This window comes from Aptenodytes patagonicus, chromosome 22 (genome assembly GCF_965638725.1).
Source record: "Aptenodytes patagonicus chromosome 22, bAptPat1.pri.cur, whole genome shotgun sequence".
In the NCBI taxonomy this organism is placed as follows: Eukaryota; Metazoa; Chordata; class Aves; order Sphenisciformes; family Spheniscidae; genus Aptenodytes; species Aptenodytes patagonicus.
Window position 1 is genome coordinate 7,641,663 of NC_134970.1, and position 18,398 is coordinate 7,660,060.

The 18,398-nt window shown below is 53.1% G+C and overlaps 1 protein-coding gene across 5 annotated transcripts in view; it reads right to left on the bottom strand.

Annotated features, from left to right (window-relative positions):
* The window catches only part of CACNA1S (calcium voltage-gated channel subunit alpha1 S), a 50,159-nt gene extending 31,761 nt beyond the window's left edge, over positions 1–18,398 (bottom strand). For 4 of the 5 annotated variants that reach the window (XM_076358197.1, XM_076358195.1, XM_076358194.1 and 1 more), the window contains exons 1-7: positions 17,875–18,169; positions 12,693–12,798; positions 3,415–3,554; positions 2,704–2,837; positions 1,954–2,106; positions 1,467–1,672; positions 763–866 (exon numbers count right to left, since the gene is read on the bottom strand). In XM_076358197.1, coding sequence (XP_076214312.1) covers positions 763–866; positions 1,467–1,672; positions 1,954–2,106; positions 2,704–2,837; positions 3,415–3,554; positions 12,693–12,798; positions 17,875–18,035 — 1,004 coding nt within the window. In that variant the 5' untranslated portion in view covers positions 18,036–18,169. Of the gene's footprint in view, positions 1–762; positions 867–1,466; positions 1,673–1,953; positions 2,107–2,703; positions 2,838–3,414; positions 3,555–12,692; positions 12,799–17,874; positions 18,170–18,311 lie in introns of those variants that run through there. The other variant, XM_076358193.1, reaches the window with a different exon arrangement.

The window sequence follows — 18,398 nt, forward strand, 5'->3', positions numbered from 1 at the left end:
CTGAAGAGAAAAGCCCCTCTCACTCCCCAGGACAACACACACTTCCCAGCAACAAAACTGGGATGCTGGCACCTCACCACAGCAATGCATAGTAGGTTGAGTGTTGCACCAGAGACATTTCATGCATAGCAGCTTTAACTGTACTACTGTGGGAATTAGCACTAATTGAGTCATTTGGCATAGAAGTTTTACGATCATTGTAACCAGACTGATGATAGCTCATTGTTGTATTTGGATGAGACTGTTGAAGCATTAATTAGGCTAACAATAGTTCTCTTGGATCCCTTGCATTCATATCAAAGGTGTTTTCCTTAGGTTGGCCATAAGGAAATCATGTGTGCTCACAAGAGGACAGCAGCGCTGTGGGTACCAGTCAGAATGAGTGTCTCGACCCACAGCCATGGGGTAAGGACTGCTGCTTTGAGCTCCCTGCTCAGCTTCTTTTGCTGTGAGTCATGGCAGACCACACTACAAACACCTAATAATGTGCTCCGTGGCTGTATTTGCTGACAGCTGCTTGTGCTACGGGGAAAAGATTTCTGTGTTGGGTGTTGAGCTAAAACCTCAGACAGTCATGGATACTAACACAAAAAGTAACTCAAGGCTCAGGGTTTCTAAGCATGCAAAAAAAGGGGAGAGGAATAGGAGAGGAAAAGGAACAGAAACAGGCTTTCTTCTTGTATAGTTAAAACCAGCCAATGTCCACACTCTGATCACGTTCACTGATCTGCTGGCAAAGAGAAAGGGCAGGGTGGCACTTACCCACTGAGCACCCCCAGCACCAGGTTGAGAACGAAGAAGGAGCCAAGCAAGATAAGGCTGACGAAGTAGATCCAGGGCCATTCATTCCCAATGGCATCATTTACCTGGCAAGGAGAGAGGCAGATGAAGCATCCTGAACACACTGTCTGCTGTCTGTCTCCCCTTATGGCCCCCTCAACAGTCTCTGGGAGCTTTGCCCCCTCCAAAGTGAGTGCTTGGGATGGTAGCAGATAAACCTGACTCTGAGCCCTGCCTCCTTATGACTGCATCTGGTTTTAGCGGAAATAAAGCCAGACCCAAGCATTTTGGGAGCAGATATAAACATCAGCCCCGTGCCTAAGGCTCAGCAAGAGAGTCTCCCAAGGACTGCAAAACATGGGGTTTTGCTGAAGCATCCACCAAACCAGTCATTGCTGTGCTTGGCCTGTACCCCTTCACAAAGTTGGGAGCCAGAGCACCCTCCTGTCTATCTGGAGAGCAAGGACAGCTTGGGCAGTGCCTGCAGAGATGCAGAAGACATGCCTGGTGCACTATGGGATGTGCATCACAGTACGAAGCTTGGTGGGGGCAGGATGTTTTTAATTGGCGGAGAGACCTAGCCCTGCTGTGGGGTCCTGTGTCCTGGAGGGAATTCCCTGCTCTGAGGCAGGACCAGCAGTGACCTCTTTCGAGCCGGGCACCAAGCCCAAGCTGCTGGAGCCTACCCAGTAGAGGACTTCGGTCCAGCCCTCCATGGTGATGCACTGATAGACAGTCAGCATGGCAAAGCCGAAGTTATCGAAGTGAGTGATGCCGTTGTTGGGCCCCGGCCAGCCGCTTCGGCACTCAGTGCCATTGATGGTGCAGTGTCGCCCGTGGCCAGAGCTGGTGCATGGGGCTGGCTTCTTTGATGCCACCGTGGCAATCACATCTGAGGGGGAAAGCCGTGGTGTGAGCAGCAGGTCAGGCCAAGTAGAGCAGGTCCCAGTACCTCCCAGCCTCCTGCAGAAGCTTTTCAAAAGGGGCCCCTTCCACCACCTCCTCACATCACGTACCATCACCAAGCTGTGTGCTGTACCAAACATCCTTCAGTCCTGCCACACTCCCAGGCCTGACGCTGGCAAGGCCAGACTTTCTGCTACCCACAGAACCTCTGTGTTCCCCACAGCAGCCACACAGAGACATCTCTGCCATATCGCCCCACAGCCCCACCTGTCCCGAGATAGTAGCAGGTCTTGTGCATCTTGCCCTTGAAGAGCTCTTGCCCGACAATGGCATAGATGATGATCATGAAGAGGACCAGCAGGGCGATGTGGAGCAGGGGCACCATGGCCTTGATGATGGAGTTCAGGACGACCTGAAGGCCTGCACCAAGGAGAAGGGAGAGGATGTCAACCACTTCCTAAACAGCTTTGGGTGCACCTTGCATTCCTGTCAGCCCCTCTGACAAGCAGCCTCTGAAATGCCCTGTGCCAAGGGAAGAGGGGCACAGGTGGGTTGGGACTTAAAATCTCTGAAGCAAGAAATCCTTTCTCTACCCACCATGCGAGCATGCAGAAGACCCCAGCAGAGCCAGGCACCAGGCAGTGCTGGGGGCTGCTTCATGCCCCTCCATTTGTTCTGTTGCTCTCATCCTGGCTGTATTCACATGAGTTATGGGAGAAGGAGATCCCTGCCCTGAGAAACTAGGGTGAGGTCCTGGCCCCTTTCACACTGGTCACCCAAAGGTGCTGACACTGAGCCATGGAGGGAGCTACATGTGTGTCAACCTGCAGATCCCCAGGGCTGACAACTGCAAGCTGTAGGGATGAGCAAGAACCTGTGGCTCCTCCACACCCACCTGGTGGCTGGGCTTGACCCAGCAGCAACAAGAAACCTGCCCCATGGCCCCCCACCCTGGCCAGGCACAGAGGTTCAATCCACCCGCCAGCCCTTCATGCTGGCAGGGTGCCCAACACCCACTCGGCACTCCGGACACCAGGCGCAGGGGTCTCAGCACACGAAACGCTCGCAGGGCCTTCACGTCGAAGCCGCCTTTTCCCCCTGAAGTCCCTCCCTGCTTCGCATTGACCTGCTCCAGGGTCATGGTGATAAGCCTGAAAGAGCCAGGGCAAAGAGCAGGGAAGAAAGGGGGAGAAGCAGAAGGAAGGACAGGGAGAAAGAGAAGGGCATCAGGATGGAGACCAAGAAATCTGTGCTAAGGATTCAGAGCTCTGCAGGCAAGAAAGCAAGGGACAGGACTCTACTAACCGTGCTCAGCCTGACCCAGGGAACAGCTCTTGGCTAAGTCCAACTCCTGGGCGCACTTGTGGTTGGGCACCCCTCTGCTGGGAGCCACCTTCACTGCTGAGCAGCCGGGGGCCCTCCCACCCCCTGGTGCCCAGTGGACCCTCTCCCTGTGTGCCAAACCCCAGAGGACCCCATGCCACTCCCATTCTCCAGGGCAAGGAGACCTGAGAGGCGTTAAGGAATCAGACAGGAAGAAACAGGAGTTAAAGGGGATCTCAGGGGACGTCAGGGCATGAAAAAGGGGCCTATGGGAGAAGGCCATGAAGTGCATCTACGAGTTGCCCCCTAACCCACCACAGTCACTAGAAAAATCAATGTAGCTGATGGGCTATGGACCAGGCCTCGCACAAGCTGAGCACCAGCAGCTTCACCTCCTTGCATTACCCTAGGGACACGATGGAGAAGTCGAGCACGTTCCAGCCGTTTCGGAGATAGGCATCCGTATGGAAAAGAAATCCGTAAGCAATTATCTTGAGCATCGCCTCAATGGCAAAGAAGATCAGGAAGGCGTATTCGATCTTCTCCTGGGGATTGGAAAGGCAAGCAGGAGAGGCTGCTCCATTAGAGCAGACTGTCACCTCCCTTGGTATCACCACCATGCGCAGCTGCCCACCCGCATGTCTCTGGATCAGCCCCTGCTGCCAACCCATCTGTGATCTCCCACACACACCAGGCAGCACTGTGGCTACCCAGGGCAGGAAGGGGTGCCATGCTGAGCCACCACATGCCACTCTGGCCTGCAGCATGATCCCCTGCATCCCTTCAATGGCATGCTGCCAGGACCATGTCCCTGGGCTATGGGTACCTGTTCTTACAAACTATGCCAGCAAAGCCACCACTTCTCAACCCAGCACCCAAAGGTGCCTGGCCCAGGGCACTGCACTTCTCTGGTTCTCCCTGCTGCCTCACCCTCCCATTCTCCCATTGCCTTCCTCCCACAGGCAGCACTGACACCTTCTTGTCCTCTCCAGCTGAGGGCTTGCTGGGTCTGTCCTGGAGACACCACGCAGTCATCATGGGACAAGCCAGCTGCATTGTGGCTGCCCTTGTGCCCTGGGCTCCCAGGGAAGTGAGGCCTTGGGCTCAAGACCCCCTGCCTAATGCCAGATGTCTGCCTGGCAGAGTGAGCTGCAGAAACTGGCCTGGGGGCTCTGCTGGGCAGAGGCATTGCACCCACTCCCAGGCAGGACCTGGCACCCCACTGCAGGGGCTCAGCACAGCCCTGCAGACGCAGGGCCCAGAATAGCTCATCTTTCCCTGGAGCGTGGCCAAGAGCTGCCTGTGCCCACTTGGTTCTGTCTGTCACTGCAATCACTGCCCTTGCTACTGATGGCCCTTTCCAGACTGGGATTAAAATCCCTCCAAAGCAGCCAGATGGACGGGGGTATTTATATTTCTGGTTTTCCATGGCCCCTCTCCTCCATCTGCACCCTATGAAGGGCAAGGAGCATCCCTGCTTGGCCTCTGCAGGGAATTGCACCCAGAAAGGCGGAAACATCTCTCTCAGACCAAACTAGGAGCAGGTCTCCACTGGGGAAGGCTGCAGTGCTGCGAGCACACGTTCCTCCCAGGGTCCCTCTGGCTTGCCAAATGGAAAATGCTGTCCATTTAAGAAACCAGGGCCAGGGCTTAGACAGAAGCATTGCTTGCTCAATTACCATGTCCAAAAGCAGTGGCCATGCCAAGTGTCCCTGTATGACTGTCACCCATACAAGTGCCAGTTCCTTGTTGGATCTGAGAGCAGAGACCTAAGCATTGTGATTATTGGTGTTATCAGGGCTCTGTCTTCAAGGTTTTGGCTAAGGCAACTCAACGCTGCTCACGTCCCCACCTTATCAGTGACAGATTCCCCCTAGTCTGTCCCCAAAAGCCTGTCCTTGCAATCCCAGACATGTAAACACAATTATTGTGAGGATCATTTCAGGTATGGAGGGACTGCAGAGCCACACCAGCAGACAGTGGTGTGGTGCGGTATCTCCCCTGCTGCAAATGGAGGAGAAATGGGGGAGTCCACTGCAAGCTACAGCGGCCCTGCAGCTGCCAAGGCCCAGGCTGGTGAGTGTCGGGATCCAACCTGGAGCCCCAGCATTGCAAAAGCTAATTCCTTGCCCTGCTTCATCCAGCAGGACAGAATCAGGTTCCAGGGTCTCTGACTAGCAGGGATCTCCCTCTAAAAACCCCTTGCCCAGAATAAAAAGGTGACTCACTATTCCTTGGAGGTCCCTTTGAGAAGCCCAAACTGGATGAATGGTGCTTTGGCCGGCTCCAACAGTATTTGCCCACCCTGCACAGTCAGTGAGCAGCAAGTTTCAAACCTGGGCCAAGGGAGAGCCAGCAGGCAGCCCCTTGAGATCTGGCTACTACATTCCCTTCATCCTGGGAGAGGCAGTAACTGCAAATTTCCTTACAATACCAGTTCACTGTTGTGCTTTGCAGACCCAGCCACGTACATGGAGCTGGATCATCCTGATCTGTCCTGCTGGTGTAACCCCTCTAGTACAAGGAAAAGTCTTGGAATGGCCAGTATGAAGGTTCTATGCAGTGATCCATCAGTGCTGGCTGGAGGGATCCCCCATCACCTGTCCTACAGCTGTGGGTCCAGTTCCCCCATCTTATCTGGCTGTAAACTGTGGGCAAGTGCTGATGTTAGCAGAGCAAGAGGAGCCAGGCCCCTGACTATGAAGACATCTCACAAGCATCTTTGTCAGTGGGCTGAGGTGGGGTAGCCTTTCAGTGGGGCAGGTCATGGCAAACTCTCTCTGGATTCTCCAAGTGGTAGGTGTAGCTGCAGGACACATACTGGCAATGAAACTCATGTGGCCACAAAGCAATGTACTGAGCCAGGGCAAACTTACTGCCACCTTCGGATACCAGCAGAAAGAAGCTAAGGGATATTTTGTCCTGGCAGTTGGTCAAGCACCGCATGTCCTGCACCTAGTGCAGACCCCAATTCATGTGCCCGGGCTCATTTGAGAAGAAATCAGTCATGCGCTTACCCCAGCTCTGGTGCTGCCCATGTGGCAGGTCAGCACGGAGACTGTGCACTCATGACCCAAGCAGCCACCCTGTGCCTGTGCCACGAGGGAAACACGGCAGACCCTGCAAGCCAGGCACACACCGTGTACAGGCACAACTCTGCTGACTTCACTGAAGCCCTGGCCAGTTTCTAGCAGCTGAGGACCCGCTCTGTGCCACCACCACCCACTGTCCCCTCATCACCCCCAGAATTCAGAGCTGGCTACCCACAGTGGGAGGCTGCTTAGGGAAGGGCGGCAGGGCTGCCTGGCAGAGCTGGGATTTGGTGTATGAAGAGCCCAGCCTTCAAAAAGCCACTATAAAAAGATGCAGGTCTTTATAACACATCGGACTGCTACACACACACATGCTTCAACCATGCTAGGGGACACAGAGTAACCTGACCTGTGGCTGCTGAATGAGCTGCAGAGCAGCAGGAATAAGTGTGCACCATGCTGATGCAATGCAACATGACACAGCTCCAGCCTGCTCGGCAATGTCGACTCCCAGCCCCTACGGCCACACAGGGCTCTCCAAAATGACCCCCAGCTCCATGTCCCTGGTGTCTCCTCCCAGGGAATAGGGGGAGCAGGGCTTGGATAAAGCCTCCTGCTGGCCAAAGTGGGGGATAGATGATGAGGGGACAGTATGACTGTAACACAGCTGGATATCTACCCCTGCTTCCCAGAAGACATCCATGTGCAGCAGGACTCACAGCACTCACACTCCTCCCTGACCCCTCCAAACTGTCCCCAGCCTGCTGCGCTCCTCTGTGCCCTCTGTTCCTGCTCCTGCACCATCAGCCCCTGCACCTCCCCTAGAGCCTCTCAGTCCCAGTCAGGTCCTGCTCCCGTTTTCCCCTGCAGCTCCAGTCCCCATCACCTCCACTGCCTCAAACAGTCCTTCGCTGCTGGGCTGAGGGATGGCCCTTGCCATGGCTGAGGCAGTTGTCACAGATCACAGGAGGTCTGAGGCTGGCAGGGATCTCTAGAGATCACCTAGTCCAAGCCCTTGCTGCTCAAAGCAGGGCCAGCTTATAGTGGGCTGCTCAGAAATTTCTCCACACAGGTTTTGAATGTCTCCAAGGACTCCACAACCCCCCTGGGCAACCTGTGCCAGTGTTTGACCACCCTCCCCAATAAAAATGTTTTTTTGTATGTGCACCAATGGGTTGACCAGGATGCACGTGTGGACTGCCTGTGCCAGGACACGCAGGGCAGGTAGCTGTGCTGCTGAAGTCTTTCATAAGGGCTTTTTAAACATAAAACACCCATAAGGGTGTTCTCCAGGGGCTTGCAGCAACCGTGCTTTGCAATATGGAGTAGCTCTGTGTCTTTCTCCCCTTCCCCTGAATGTAGATGAGACAAGCCCTGCAGATGTGAGAGGAAGAAGGGGACAGGACAGCTAATGAATGTATGGGAACACAGTTACAGCAATCTCATAGGCTCCCCTTCCTTTGGAAATCAAGATAAAAATGAGGGCTGGAGCAAAGGAAGGCTCCTTTGAGTACGTGGTGGGAAACCCTGGTACCCAGCATGGGAAGGGCACAGTGGAGGGCAGACAGGCCCCTCGGGGCTGCTGTGAACCATGTCCGGGAAGAGACATTGAGAGAAACATTTCTGCTTCTCACAGTGGCCTCTGTCAGAGCACAGGGAGTGCTTGGGATGGGGAGACATGCAGGAAAGAATTTGGGAGAGTTTTTGAATCATTTGCACAATTTTTTTAGAGCAGGGGGTTGGACTAGATGATGTCCAGAGGTCCCTCCACCCTCAGCTGCTCTGTGATGCTGTGATTTTCCTGCCATATCCCCCAGCCACAGCTCCTCCTTTCCCATAAACAAGTGACAGACCTGGGCTTGACAAACCCCAGGGCTGCAGAGACAGGAACCAAAAAAGCAATAAACCTCTCCAGCAGCTATGCAAGCGTGGAGGGGCCAGGCCCTACAACAAGTTGTTCCCCATTGCATCTCCCTCGCTCACTGTCCAGAGCTCCTCATTGCTCCATGTCCTTTCCCTGTCACACCAGCTGCCCCACGTCTGGTCAGGTGTCTGTGGGACACCGTGGTGGCATTCCTGAGGGTTGTCCCTGGACTAGATGCCCTAGGTCTGCTTGGTTTGAAAAGGCTTTGCTGGGTGCTACCACTGCAGCCAGCAAAACCATGGACAGGGGAATGATTTGGACACAGTACAGACAAGGGCTCAGCTGATGCCTGTCAGACCCAGGGTGTGGAGATCCCAACTACAGGAAGAGAAAGCCAGGGGAGCTGCAGCTAATGTACCCTTCTCCAGGGCTGGGAGCAGATGGTCAGCAAGGTCCCTTCAGAGGAAGCCTTGCTGCGGAGCTGGGGACCATGGCATCCTGCTTGATGGAGCAGGCTTTGGAAGCTGCTGTATTTTTACTGGCATTCAGGACAAGTGGTCAGTTCTGCTGGCCAAACTGGAGGGTGAGAGCAGTGTACCAGCAATGGGCAGCAAAAGTCACATCTGGGATCTGTGCAAAGGGGAGGTGAAATCCTCTCACCAGCTCCGTCCACAGGTGAAGGAGCTTGAAAGAAGGCAACCTTGTGATGGCAGGGCTGTATATGAAAAGGCTCCAGGGGTGGCCGAGCACCCCTGAGTAGGGCCAGGAAGGGACAGCAACAGGGAGATCAGAGGGGCCTGGCTCAGCTGCCTACCCAAAACCCCAGGTTGAGCCACGGAGGCTGCCAGGCTTGCCAAGCTACAAGCTGGGCAGGGTGCCGGCCCTTTACAGCAGCCCCAGCCCAGAGCGAAGGGGAGGACTGAGGCAGGGGAAGCTCATACAGCTGCATCTTTATGTGCATCCCTCAAGATGCTGGGTAAAAGAGCAACAGTAGTTTCTGAAGTCCCATGCACCAAACCTGGGCATGGAGATGTGCGTGTGTGTGGTCTATTCTTACAGTTATTAGAGGACCCGAGGAGATCAAGGGTGATCCCAGGCTCTAGGAAAGCCACATGTAATCAGGACTTTCCTGCAGTGAGTGACCCATGCCAGCCTCAAGGGACAGATACTCAACAGCAGGTACTCGCTCTTCAAAGCCAGCATTGGACCAGCAATCTCTCTCAAGGACTGCTAGACACGAGTCAGCTGCTCAAACATAGCTGTTTTCAGTGCTACTGGAGGTGCCCTGGGCTACATGAGACAGTCCTGGGGTGGCAGATGTTACACAGGACCCACAAGCAAGTCACACCCCTCCAGAGCAGCAGATGGGAGGTCTGGGACACCTGCAACAGCATCAGATGCCCATATTCCTGTAACAGAATTGTGCCTGGGGCTGTGTTCAGGCTTTAAAACACAGGGGTCCTCTGACCCCTGTGGCTGAGATACATCCAATGCAACCCAAAATGGTGGGATTTTTGGCAGCATATTCCTTTATATTAAACATCCGTTCTACCTAAACATAAAGCCATTATCTGTGACACTAACAGAGTGCCTACACATAGGCCATTACCTGTATTGTTAAGAGTGTATTCTGTTCAGCTTGAGCTCCAGCTCTGTCCCCCACTCACCAGGCCCCATGCTCTACCTGATACGTTTACAAAGCACATGGGACTCAGCCCAGCTGCTTTTGGATGCTCTGAAAGGGTGGCCTCCCTCTGAGCGGTCACCCTTGGGTCCCATTAGTGGAGAAAAATAGGTACTTTAGTGTGTGCAGCATGCCAAACACCATCCATCAGAACCGCAGGAGGAGACCAACTGCCCTAGGAGAAAAACCCTACTCTAAATTTGCCTTTATTTCTCCATTGACCATAAATGGAGTCCAGGCAGCCAGCTCACATGCAGACATCTGTATTTTCTTGGGTGAATCCCCTTGAGTAACCTGCCTTGCTAAACATATTTCTGAACTTGCTTGCTCCTGGAGCAAGGCTTCTAGTGAAAGACAAACAGTGTGATTTGGAGCTCACTGACAATTTTGGAAACTCTAGTCAAAGTGAAAATAAATGCTGTGAATTTCTGACAAAGTTGAAAAATCAAAATCATTTCATCAGGGTCAAAGAAAATATTTTGATTTCATTAGAATTAGACAAAATTAGACAAAAACAGCATTACAAAAAAAAAATCTTCTGGATTAGAAGAAATCTAATCTAAAAAGAATAATAATGAAATACATTGAAATTAAACAACTGTATTTCTTCCAGGATAAAGCAAAATGGATTCATAGAAGATTTATGGGTTATTAAATATACTTTTTTCATCCCCCAAAATGAGTTCTGGTTAACAAACCTTTCATGAGACTAATTCTAAATCTAGTGTAAACTCTGTGTGCAAATCTTCCCTGGGTGGTCCTGGAAAGACAGAGTCACAAGCGTGGCTGCTCTCCAGGTTTTCCAACCTTGCAGGAAGAAAGTGGCAGCAGAGGTCTCCCAGGAGATCCTCCCTTCCCAAGACTGTCCTTGCTGGAGACCCCCAGCTTTAGAGCAGAGTGGCTTTCACTGCATTAAGTGTCTGGGATGCAGGAGGCTTCTCTGAAGGAAGCTCAGGCTGGACAGGCTCCTGCACACCCATTAGCAGTGAGCTCTGATGAGAGTGAGCCTTGATCCTGCCTCCACAAGTAATGTGGGGCAATGTCCTCACTGCTCTGACTCAGTTTCCCCTCATACATTTTGCCTCCTCATCAATTTCAAGGTCTTCAGATAAACTCAATCCTCTCTGGAGAGGACTGGGCAATGAAGAGAGGCAATTAAAAAAGTGACAGGGAGAGATTAAATGCATTGCAGCATCTCTCTGCTACAGGAAGAAACACCTCCAACAAGCCTTTGTTGCACTGCCTGTGGGCCCCGTGCAGAGCACAACCCGATACCCAAGGTGATGGGGGTCTGGCTCAGCTCTTAGCTGGGATTGCTCCTACAAAGCCACCAGAACATGGTGACAAAGGGACATGCAGAGCAGGGGTGAAAGAAGAGAGGCCTGGGGCTGCCAGGCTCCTGACACAGAGGGATGTTGGCATGGCAACAGCCTGAAAAATCCCCCAATAGGATATAGCATAAGTAATCTAATATACAATAAATATAAATAGATGAAATTTCATTTACAGATGACATTACTCACTACGTGCCTGCCTGCCTCCCATTAATGGGAAAGGCTGTTGGTCCTTCTTGGGCAGCATCAGTCCCTGCCGGGAGCACTGCGAGGCGGGTTGCTGCTAGGATGTCCCCCCGTCATGCCACACTGCCACATGCTGCTGGGCTTTCTCCAGCTCTGCCCTCACAGGCGTCCTGGTCTCAGCCAAATCTCAAAACCCCTCCCAGTGGGAAGCCCCCATCCCTGCTGTCCCCACCTCCTGCTTTCCATGCTCCACCTGCCCCAGTTTTGCTTTGCCTCTTTAATCTCTCAGCTGAGATAACTGCACCTTTCAAATCCTGTTATGCCCCTTTGGCCAGGGAAGAAATCAAAAACAGCGTCTTGAGATTAACTCTGCCTCGAGCTCGCAGGTGTTAAGAGAAGCTGGTCAGACAGCACCAGGCGGCTGAATGAACACCCCAGGAATTAACTCTCCATGGGTATTTTTAATTCCCCTCCTCTGTGGACCTATCTTGGTTTTATTTTTAAAAGACATAATAACACATCGCCAATAGTGACCCCTTTTCTTCTTTTTCCAAGGAAATGAGAAGTAAACACTATCTTCAGTGCCACTAAAAGCCTGTTGAGATGGAAAGAGACAAAAGCAGTTCAAGGAACTAAAAATTGCACAAGTAAAAGCTTACTTGGTATTTTGTATCACAGATTCTTTGACTGCTTTAATATTTTTCCCTGCAGAGTCTCTAAGGAACAGGCAAAAACCAGAGAGGTGCTTTTTTAAGTCACAAGTTGCCAGCAATACCTGCACACACCACACCACACCCCAACACTGAGGAGTCCTGAAATTAGCAGAAGAGAACATTTCATTAAAAAAGGGGCGTATTTAGATGCTTTGATTCAGTCACCAAACTCAGACTCTCAATGGAAATCAATGTGGATTGAACCACAGTGGGGATCTGAAGAGGGGAAAGGGGTGGCAAACTAAAAATAGTGCAAACTATTGATTTGGATCACATCAAAACATCTTATACCAGGCAAAATGGAATGACTGGGAAAAAACCCAAAAAGGAATAACTGATTGGAAAGCAGCAACCTCTCTGCTTAAGAGAGATGGTGTTTTTTTCCCTCTTAAATAAAAAGTACCAAAATTAAAATACAGTTTTGAAATGAAAGGTCAGAAAATTTTATTCCAAAAATGCTGAAACAAAACACTTCAGCCTTTCTGGAACAGGGTGTTTCCTTTTGGAAGTGTCATGATAAAAAGTTGAGGAAATTTGTTCTTTTTTTGGCATCAATTCTTCCTTCCTGTGTACTTCACACACCAATCTGCTGCCTTCAATCTCAACCCAGGGGTAGTTTCAGCGCCTCTGAAAACCCATTTTGCAGTGGTTTCTCCACCACTCTGCCTCCCTCTGACTTTGCAGCATCTCTCGCTGGACCAACGACACTCGACTGCACCCCACAGAGCAGCAGCAGATGCCCCCACTACAGGTATTACCATCTTGCACCCATGCCACACTGAGGGACCAGCTCCGCAGAGCTCTCGAAGCCGAGCACCTGGCTGTCCAGCGAGGAGGGTCAGCAGGACAGCGGGAAGGGCTGTGCCTTACCAGGCTGGAGTTGGCAACGTTGGTGTCATCCTCAGGCATCGGCAGGTAGATGGCCAGTGCAACACAGTTGGCAAAGATGGTCAGGAGGATGATGATCTCGAAAGGTCTGAGAGGAAGCGTTAAGGAGTGGAGACAGGAACAAAAAAGCAGGTACAGCCCTGCCCTGTCCTGTCCTGTCTGGGTATGTGTGGGGAAACCCCACTGGCTATGGGGAAACAATCTCCCACTGGGGCAGAGAACCAGAGAGAGCAGTCAGACTTCACCCTCTGCACATCCTCAGTTGCTGCCCATTTCTTGGGTCCCCGGGGAGGGAGGGAATGGGCCAGGATGAGACGCAGGGCCTGGACACTCAGGGCATGGCTGCTGGAGAGGGGCAGCTTTGGCACAGGACATATGAGGAGGGGGCACAAATTAAAAGGCTGCAGTGGAGGAATAAGGAGGGGATGGGAGAGCTGGTAGTTTCCCCCTCATCATTCTTCAGTGAATCATCCTGAAGGGTCAGGACCCTCTTACATAATGTAGGCTCTTAACCAAAGCATCACCCTTCGGAGTGCGCTGGCCCTGGCTCCCTCTGTACTCAGCGACTGTGAGTGAGACACTGCTGAGCAGCAGATCTCAGGTGGGCCGTGTCTCCCTGACTAGAAGGTATCTAGGGGCAAGACAGCTCAGCCAGGGTCTCCTCTAGCAGAACATCCAGCTGCTAACATTCCCGGGTGTCCTACAGCCTCAGTGCCCCAGTGCAGACCCTCAGTGCCCCAGTGCAGACAGTGCTCCTGCGACTGTCCCCAGGAGTGCCACAGGCTGGGAGTAACTAGAGTGCTCAGCCTGAGCTCCGTCCCACTCCCTAGAAGGTGGAATTGTGCTGTTTGGGCCCTATGACAACTCTGAACAAATGGGGTGACTTGCTATTTCCCCCTGAAGGCCCTAGGATAGGCACTTGGTCACTCCCAGGCTCCTGCTGCTGTCACTGCTCTGCTGGGCCACTGAAACCTCATCGTCAAGCTTCAGCTATCACGTTCCTGAAGCCCCAAAAGAGCTCAAAGGCTGGCTCCAGGACCTTGGCCAGGATCTCACCCCAGGGACCCCACTCCCTGTTCCTCCCAGCATGGTCCAAACCTGCCACCCTGTGGTACCCTGTACCACGCAGTAGACATCTGGTCAGAAGATGACAGCCATCATCTTTTGCTGCCTCTATGCTGGTCACATCCAGGCCCTGCTGCAGCTCTGAAGTGCGTGGTCCTAGCCACTGCACCATGCAACTATGCACATACCTAAAAACAAAAGGGTCTTTTCCACTCCTCCAGTGGCCTTGTGCTGCCAGAAGACAGCTGGGTACAGCATGACGCAAAAACCTACAGGAAACATTTTTGGTCACAATGCTAATCTCAAAGTTTCCTGGCCAATAAAGTTTCTTGACGAGTACATCTCAGTTGCCCCTGATCCACTTGCCTTGCCTGTACCCCGGAAGCCACCTTAACTAAAAGCAGATGGAGGAAATGAAAATGTTGGTCCAGCTGCCCAATGGGCCAGACCCACCTACAGTATAAATCAACAAACAGTGACGTAAATCACCACACTCCCCTCCAGCCCCTTCTCCTCTCCATTGTTCTACCAGCCAACATCCACACTTATGACCACAGCCAGTGTCTACCCCCTTAAACTGTTTTGAGATCTCTCATGCCCATCCCCACCTGTAACTACCAACCTGCCATCAGGGGCAAACTGGTAAATCTCATCTGGGTATAGAGGTTCCAGTACAAGACAGGATTTCCCAGCATTCCCATCTCACTTTGGGTAGACCTTCCAAAGAACAGCTCCCAGGAACATGCTCTGTGGGAACACCTACAGCTCAGCCATGCAGACTGATGCCACTACAGAGCCCTCGAAACTCAGTACCCCAGCAGAGAGGCCCTGCAGCCATACTGATGCTTCCCTACACCATGGTTAATCAACTGATTAGCTCAGCTTTCCGGATAATTACGCTGAGGCCTACCTTGGGCTGCGGTGGCCACACCACTGTCCAATCCAGCATCACGGGGCAAGGGGCACCTAGGGAGCACTCTCTCCATATTGGCCTGCTGAGCTGGCTGAGTGCCTATGAGTTGTGTCCTATGCTCATCACATGTTATTTTGCCTTTTCTGGACCCTTCTGTCCATCAACTTGATGACACTTTAAAAACTAAAGTCAGCTGGAGAAGCTGTTCCCCTCTGTGTTCCAGGTAATGGGGCAGAGCCCAGGGGTTAGAGGCTTCCCTGCCTGCTCTGACAGGATGAGATGAACGTTGCCAACACTCATCCCAGTCTCCACGTGGCTGCGATGGTGGAGAGGTGCAGGGACCATTCAGCATCACAGAGCAAGTTGGAGAGAGCTGTGGAAAGAGGAGCAGGAATCATGGCTCGGGTCCTGCCACATTAGCCACTGACGTGCAGAAGGGAAAGAGCCTTTGCCCGTCCCCCTGCTCTGGGAAAACAGCCACATACTCATTTCCTCCTCCTTGAAGGGTGACCTGTCTTGTAACTGGAGCTGGAAGCAGCTTGCTGCTTGCAAGTCTGTGAGTCTGGCACTGTTATTAGGTAGAAATGCAGTGGGACAGATTGAACCAAAAAAGAGGCATGTAGTGTCACTGGACACGGTGTCTCTGCCTCTTGCCACCGAGCCAAGAGCTTCCACATCATCCTCATCTCCTTGTCCTGCAATCTCACTTCTTTCTCTCCAGCAGCCTCCTGTCACACAGCATCCAAGGGTCCCAACATCTGCCTTGCAGCAGGAATTAGGCCCTTAGTACCTTGCAGCTCTGTGGTCCTCCAGGGTCCCCAGACTCCTCACCCATCTGCCTTGAAGTCCTCCTGGCTGCAAAACAAACCTGGAATACCAGGGTGACACCACAAAGCTAGACGTGTCCCAACAACCATCAACTTGCTGGGCTAGCTGTCGAGCACACAATACCCAGCAATTGCAGAGTACCCAGATTTCCTTGTGCTAACAAATGTGTTTTTTGAGATGTGAGCAAACTTCAGCATAAAAACCCCTCTGCCTCAAGCCAGCCTGACTTTCACCCACCCTAGGCTGAGTGCAGTGATACTCCCCACTCTCCAACTGCCTGGAAAAGACCCTGTCCCACTTCTGCGGCTCAGCTTTGTGCTCCGACAGCAGAAGCTATACAGCAGAGATGGGCCCAAGGAACAGGAATGTGTACTGCCATACTGAACCCAGATGCCAGGTATCCCCACAGAAAATGGTCACAGCTAATCTCCCCTTGGCAGCTTGCCTGGCTCTGAAGCCCATAACAACCCGCAGGAACTGGAACGACCCTGTCATGCCTTGCAAACCCTGATCCCTGAACGAGGGCAGCCAGGTGCATTTGGGTATAAATACAGCCAGGCACAAGAGAGGTGCTGGAGAAACCCGATGCCCTGGATCATTTGTCCTTGCACAGGTCAGAACCACCTGCACCTGCAACCTTCCTGGTGGGACACCCACCTCTCCCCTCCACACTCCCCTTCCAGAGCACCAATGTGGGAAGGACCCCCACTGTGATGCGCACTCTCTCTGGCATGCGTTGGCCCAGGAGGAGGAATGTGTTTGAGCATGTTGGAAGATGTAAGTCCTATTTCCAGCTCTTCCCCTGCCACTAGGGTGTATCCACAAGTTTCTTCCATACTCAGTGCCTATTTAAGACACAGACACAGTTCCCTTCCATGTGCTTGTAGAACAACCCAGTCCTCATGCCAGAGAAGCAGAACTGGAGAATTCCCCAATTTTGGCTCTGCTCCCTCTCCTCGGAGGACAGAGAGCCCCTTTGCAGTGAAGGAACCAGGGCTCAAAATCCATGGCCAACACAGCACCACCAGAGGTGTGAGCATGCCCCGAGTGCCTGCAAACGGGCACCCTGGGCTTTGAACAAGATGGCATCTCTGGCAGTGTGGGGGCATGGTTTTGGTGTCCCCACGGCACTATGTGTACAGCAACACAGCCAGCCTTTCCTAAGGGCAGGGCCTGTCCCTGCAGCCCTTAGGCGGCCAAGCCACCTCCAAGAGGAGCAAAGCCTGGCCAGGGCTGGGATGATCCTGCCAAGGCCAGGAACATGCAGATAGGTTCAACAACTGAAATGAGAAAAGTTGGGGTGGAAGAACTGGATTTGCTGGAAACATCCCCAAATTCCATTGCTTTTGCTTGAGCCCAAATGTTTTGCTGAAGCCAAAGTGAAATGTTTCATCTACCGTCCTCTTCCCTTCCGTAAAATACAGGTGCACAAGGTGATATCTAATGGCCTAAAATAGTTCCTGGATGGGCGGCAGAAACATGACATTTTGGTATTTCCGAGCTATAAAGCCCCAGTGAAAAGATGGCCAATCAAAGAGCAACCACCCAAACCCCATCCCTAAATTAAGCCAGAGGCACAGTGAGATACTGTCCCTCCAAACAGTATCACTCACAAAAGCCTTCACCTGTGACAGCAGTGCCAGGGAGGGATGGGAAAGGGGGGGCTGAGAGGACAATGTTGTCAGCAAGGATTCAGGGGATGCTGGCCTGCCCCCACCACCAGGGCAGGGAGCAGCTGCGGGATCAGGCAAGCGGTGACACACACAAAGAGCCATCCCAAGCAGCTTGCCATGGTCTCGCTACCCACCCCCAAACCTCTCCCCTGGGGCAGCCTGTTGTCCCCAGCTCCAACCTCAGCTCCCACTCACCCAGCCTGGCCCTCCTCCTCTGCCTGGCCCCATCCCCACCCTGGGATGGGCACTGTGCCCCCTCCTCACACGCTAAACCCTCTCCCCTCCCGGCAGGCTGTCCCATTTCTCCCCAGCACAGCTCCTGCCAGCACAAAATGTGTTCACTCCCACAGGTTCCTTGCCACCCAGCCTGTCCCTGCCTGTCCCCACACCACCCTACCGAAGGTCCCCATGGACTGACCCACTTCTTAGCCCCAGCTTCCCTCACAAGCCTATTCATGTCCCCAGTTTGCACAGCCATTGCCTTTGCCAATGCATCCTAGTGGGGCTCCCCAGGTGCCTCATTGCCTTTTACAGACCTAATGAGACAGCCAGCACAGGCTTGAAGTGGGCTGACAGCTCTCCTGCCTGCAGCCCACGGGGTCCTGCTCCCCAGCACCCCTCCCCAGCACCCCTGCTCACAGGCACACACACGGGTGCTCCTAAGCCCCCACAGCCATAAGGATACTTCCACTCCACGATGCTGATGCATGCCTTCCGAAGCGGGTTTTCCAGGGTTAAGCAGAACAGAGCCCTGGCTGGCCGGGGGGCTGCTGGCGGCACCGGCTTCTTGGACTTCTCCTTCTGTTGCCTCTTCTTCACGTCATCCTGGGGAGAAGCAGGCTCCATGGTGTTTCTTCCCTAGCTGTTTCTCCCCCTCCTGCCCCACGGCTGAGCCCCCCTTCCCCGGGTCCCAGCCAGCTGGAGCTCCTCTGGATCTCCCTTCTTGCGGGGTTTGTCTCCTCCGCGCACCGGGGGAGGCGGTGGGGGAGTGGGGGCTGGAGCCTGCACTCGCATGTAGAAACACACAAAGCACGAGTTTAAATTTAGATCCCGGCCTGGCTCCCGGGTGCTGTCACAGCTCCTGAGGCAGCAAAAGGGCCCCTGCAGCTGTTGCTTCTTTACCCGGCGCATCGGGAGGCGGGTGAGTGCTTCACATGCCACTGACCCGGGCTGGGGGTGGGAACAGGCTGCCCGGCACTGGGCACACTG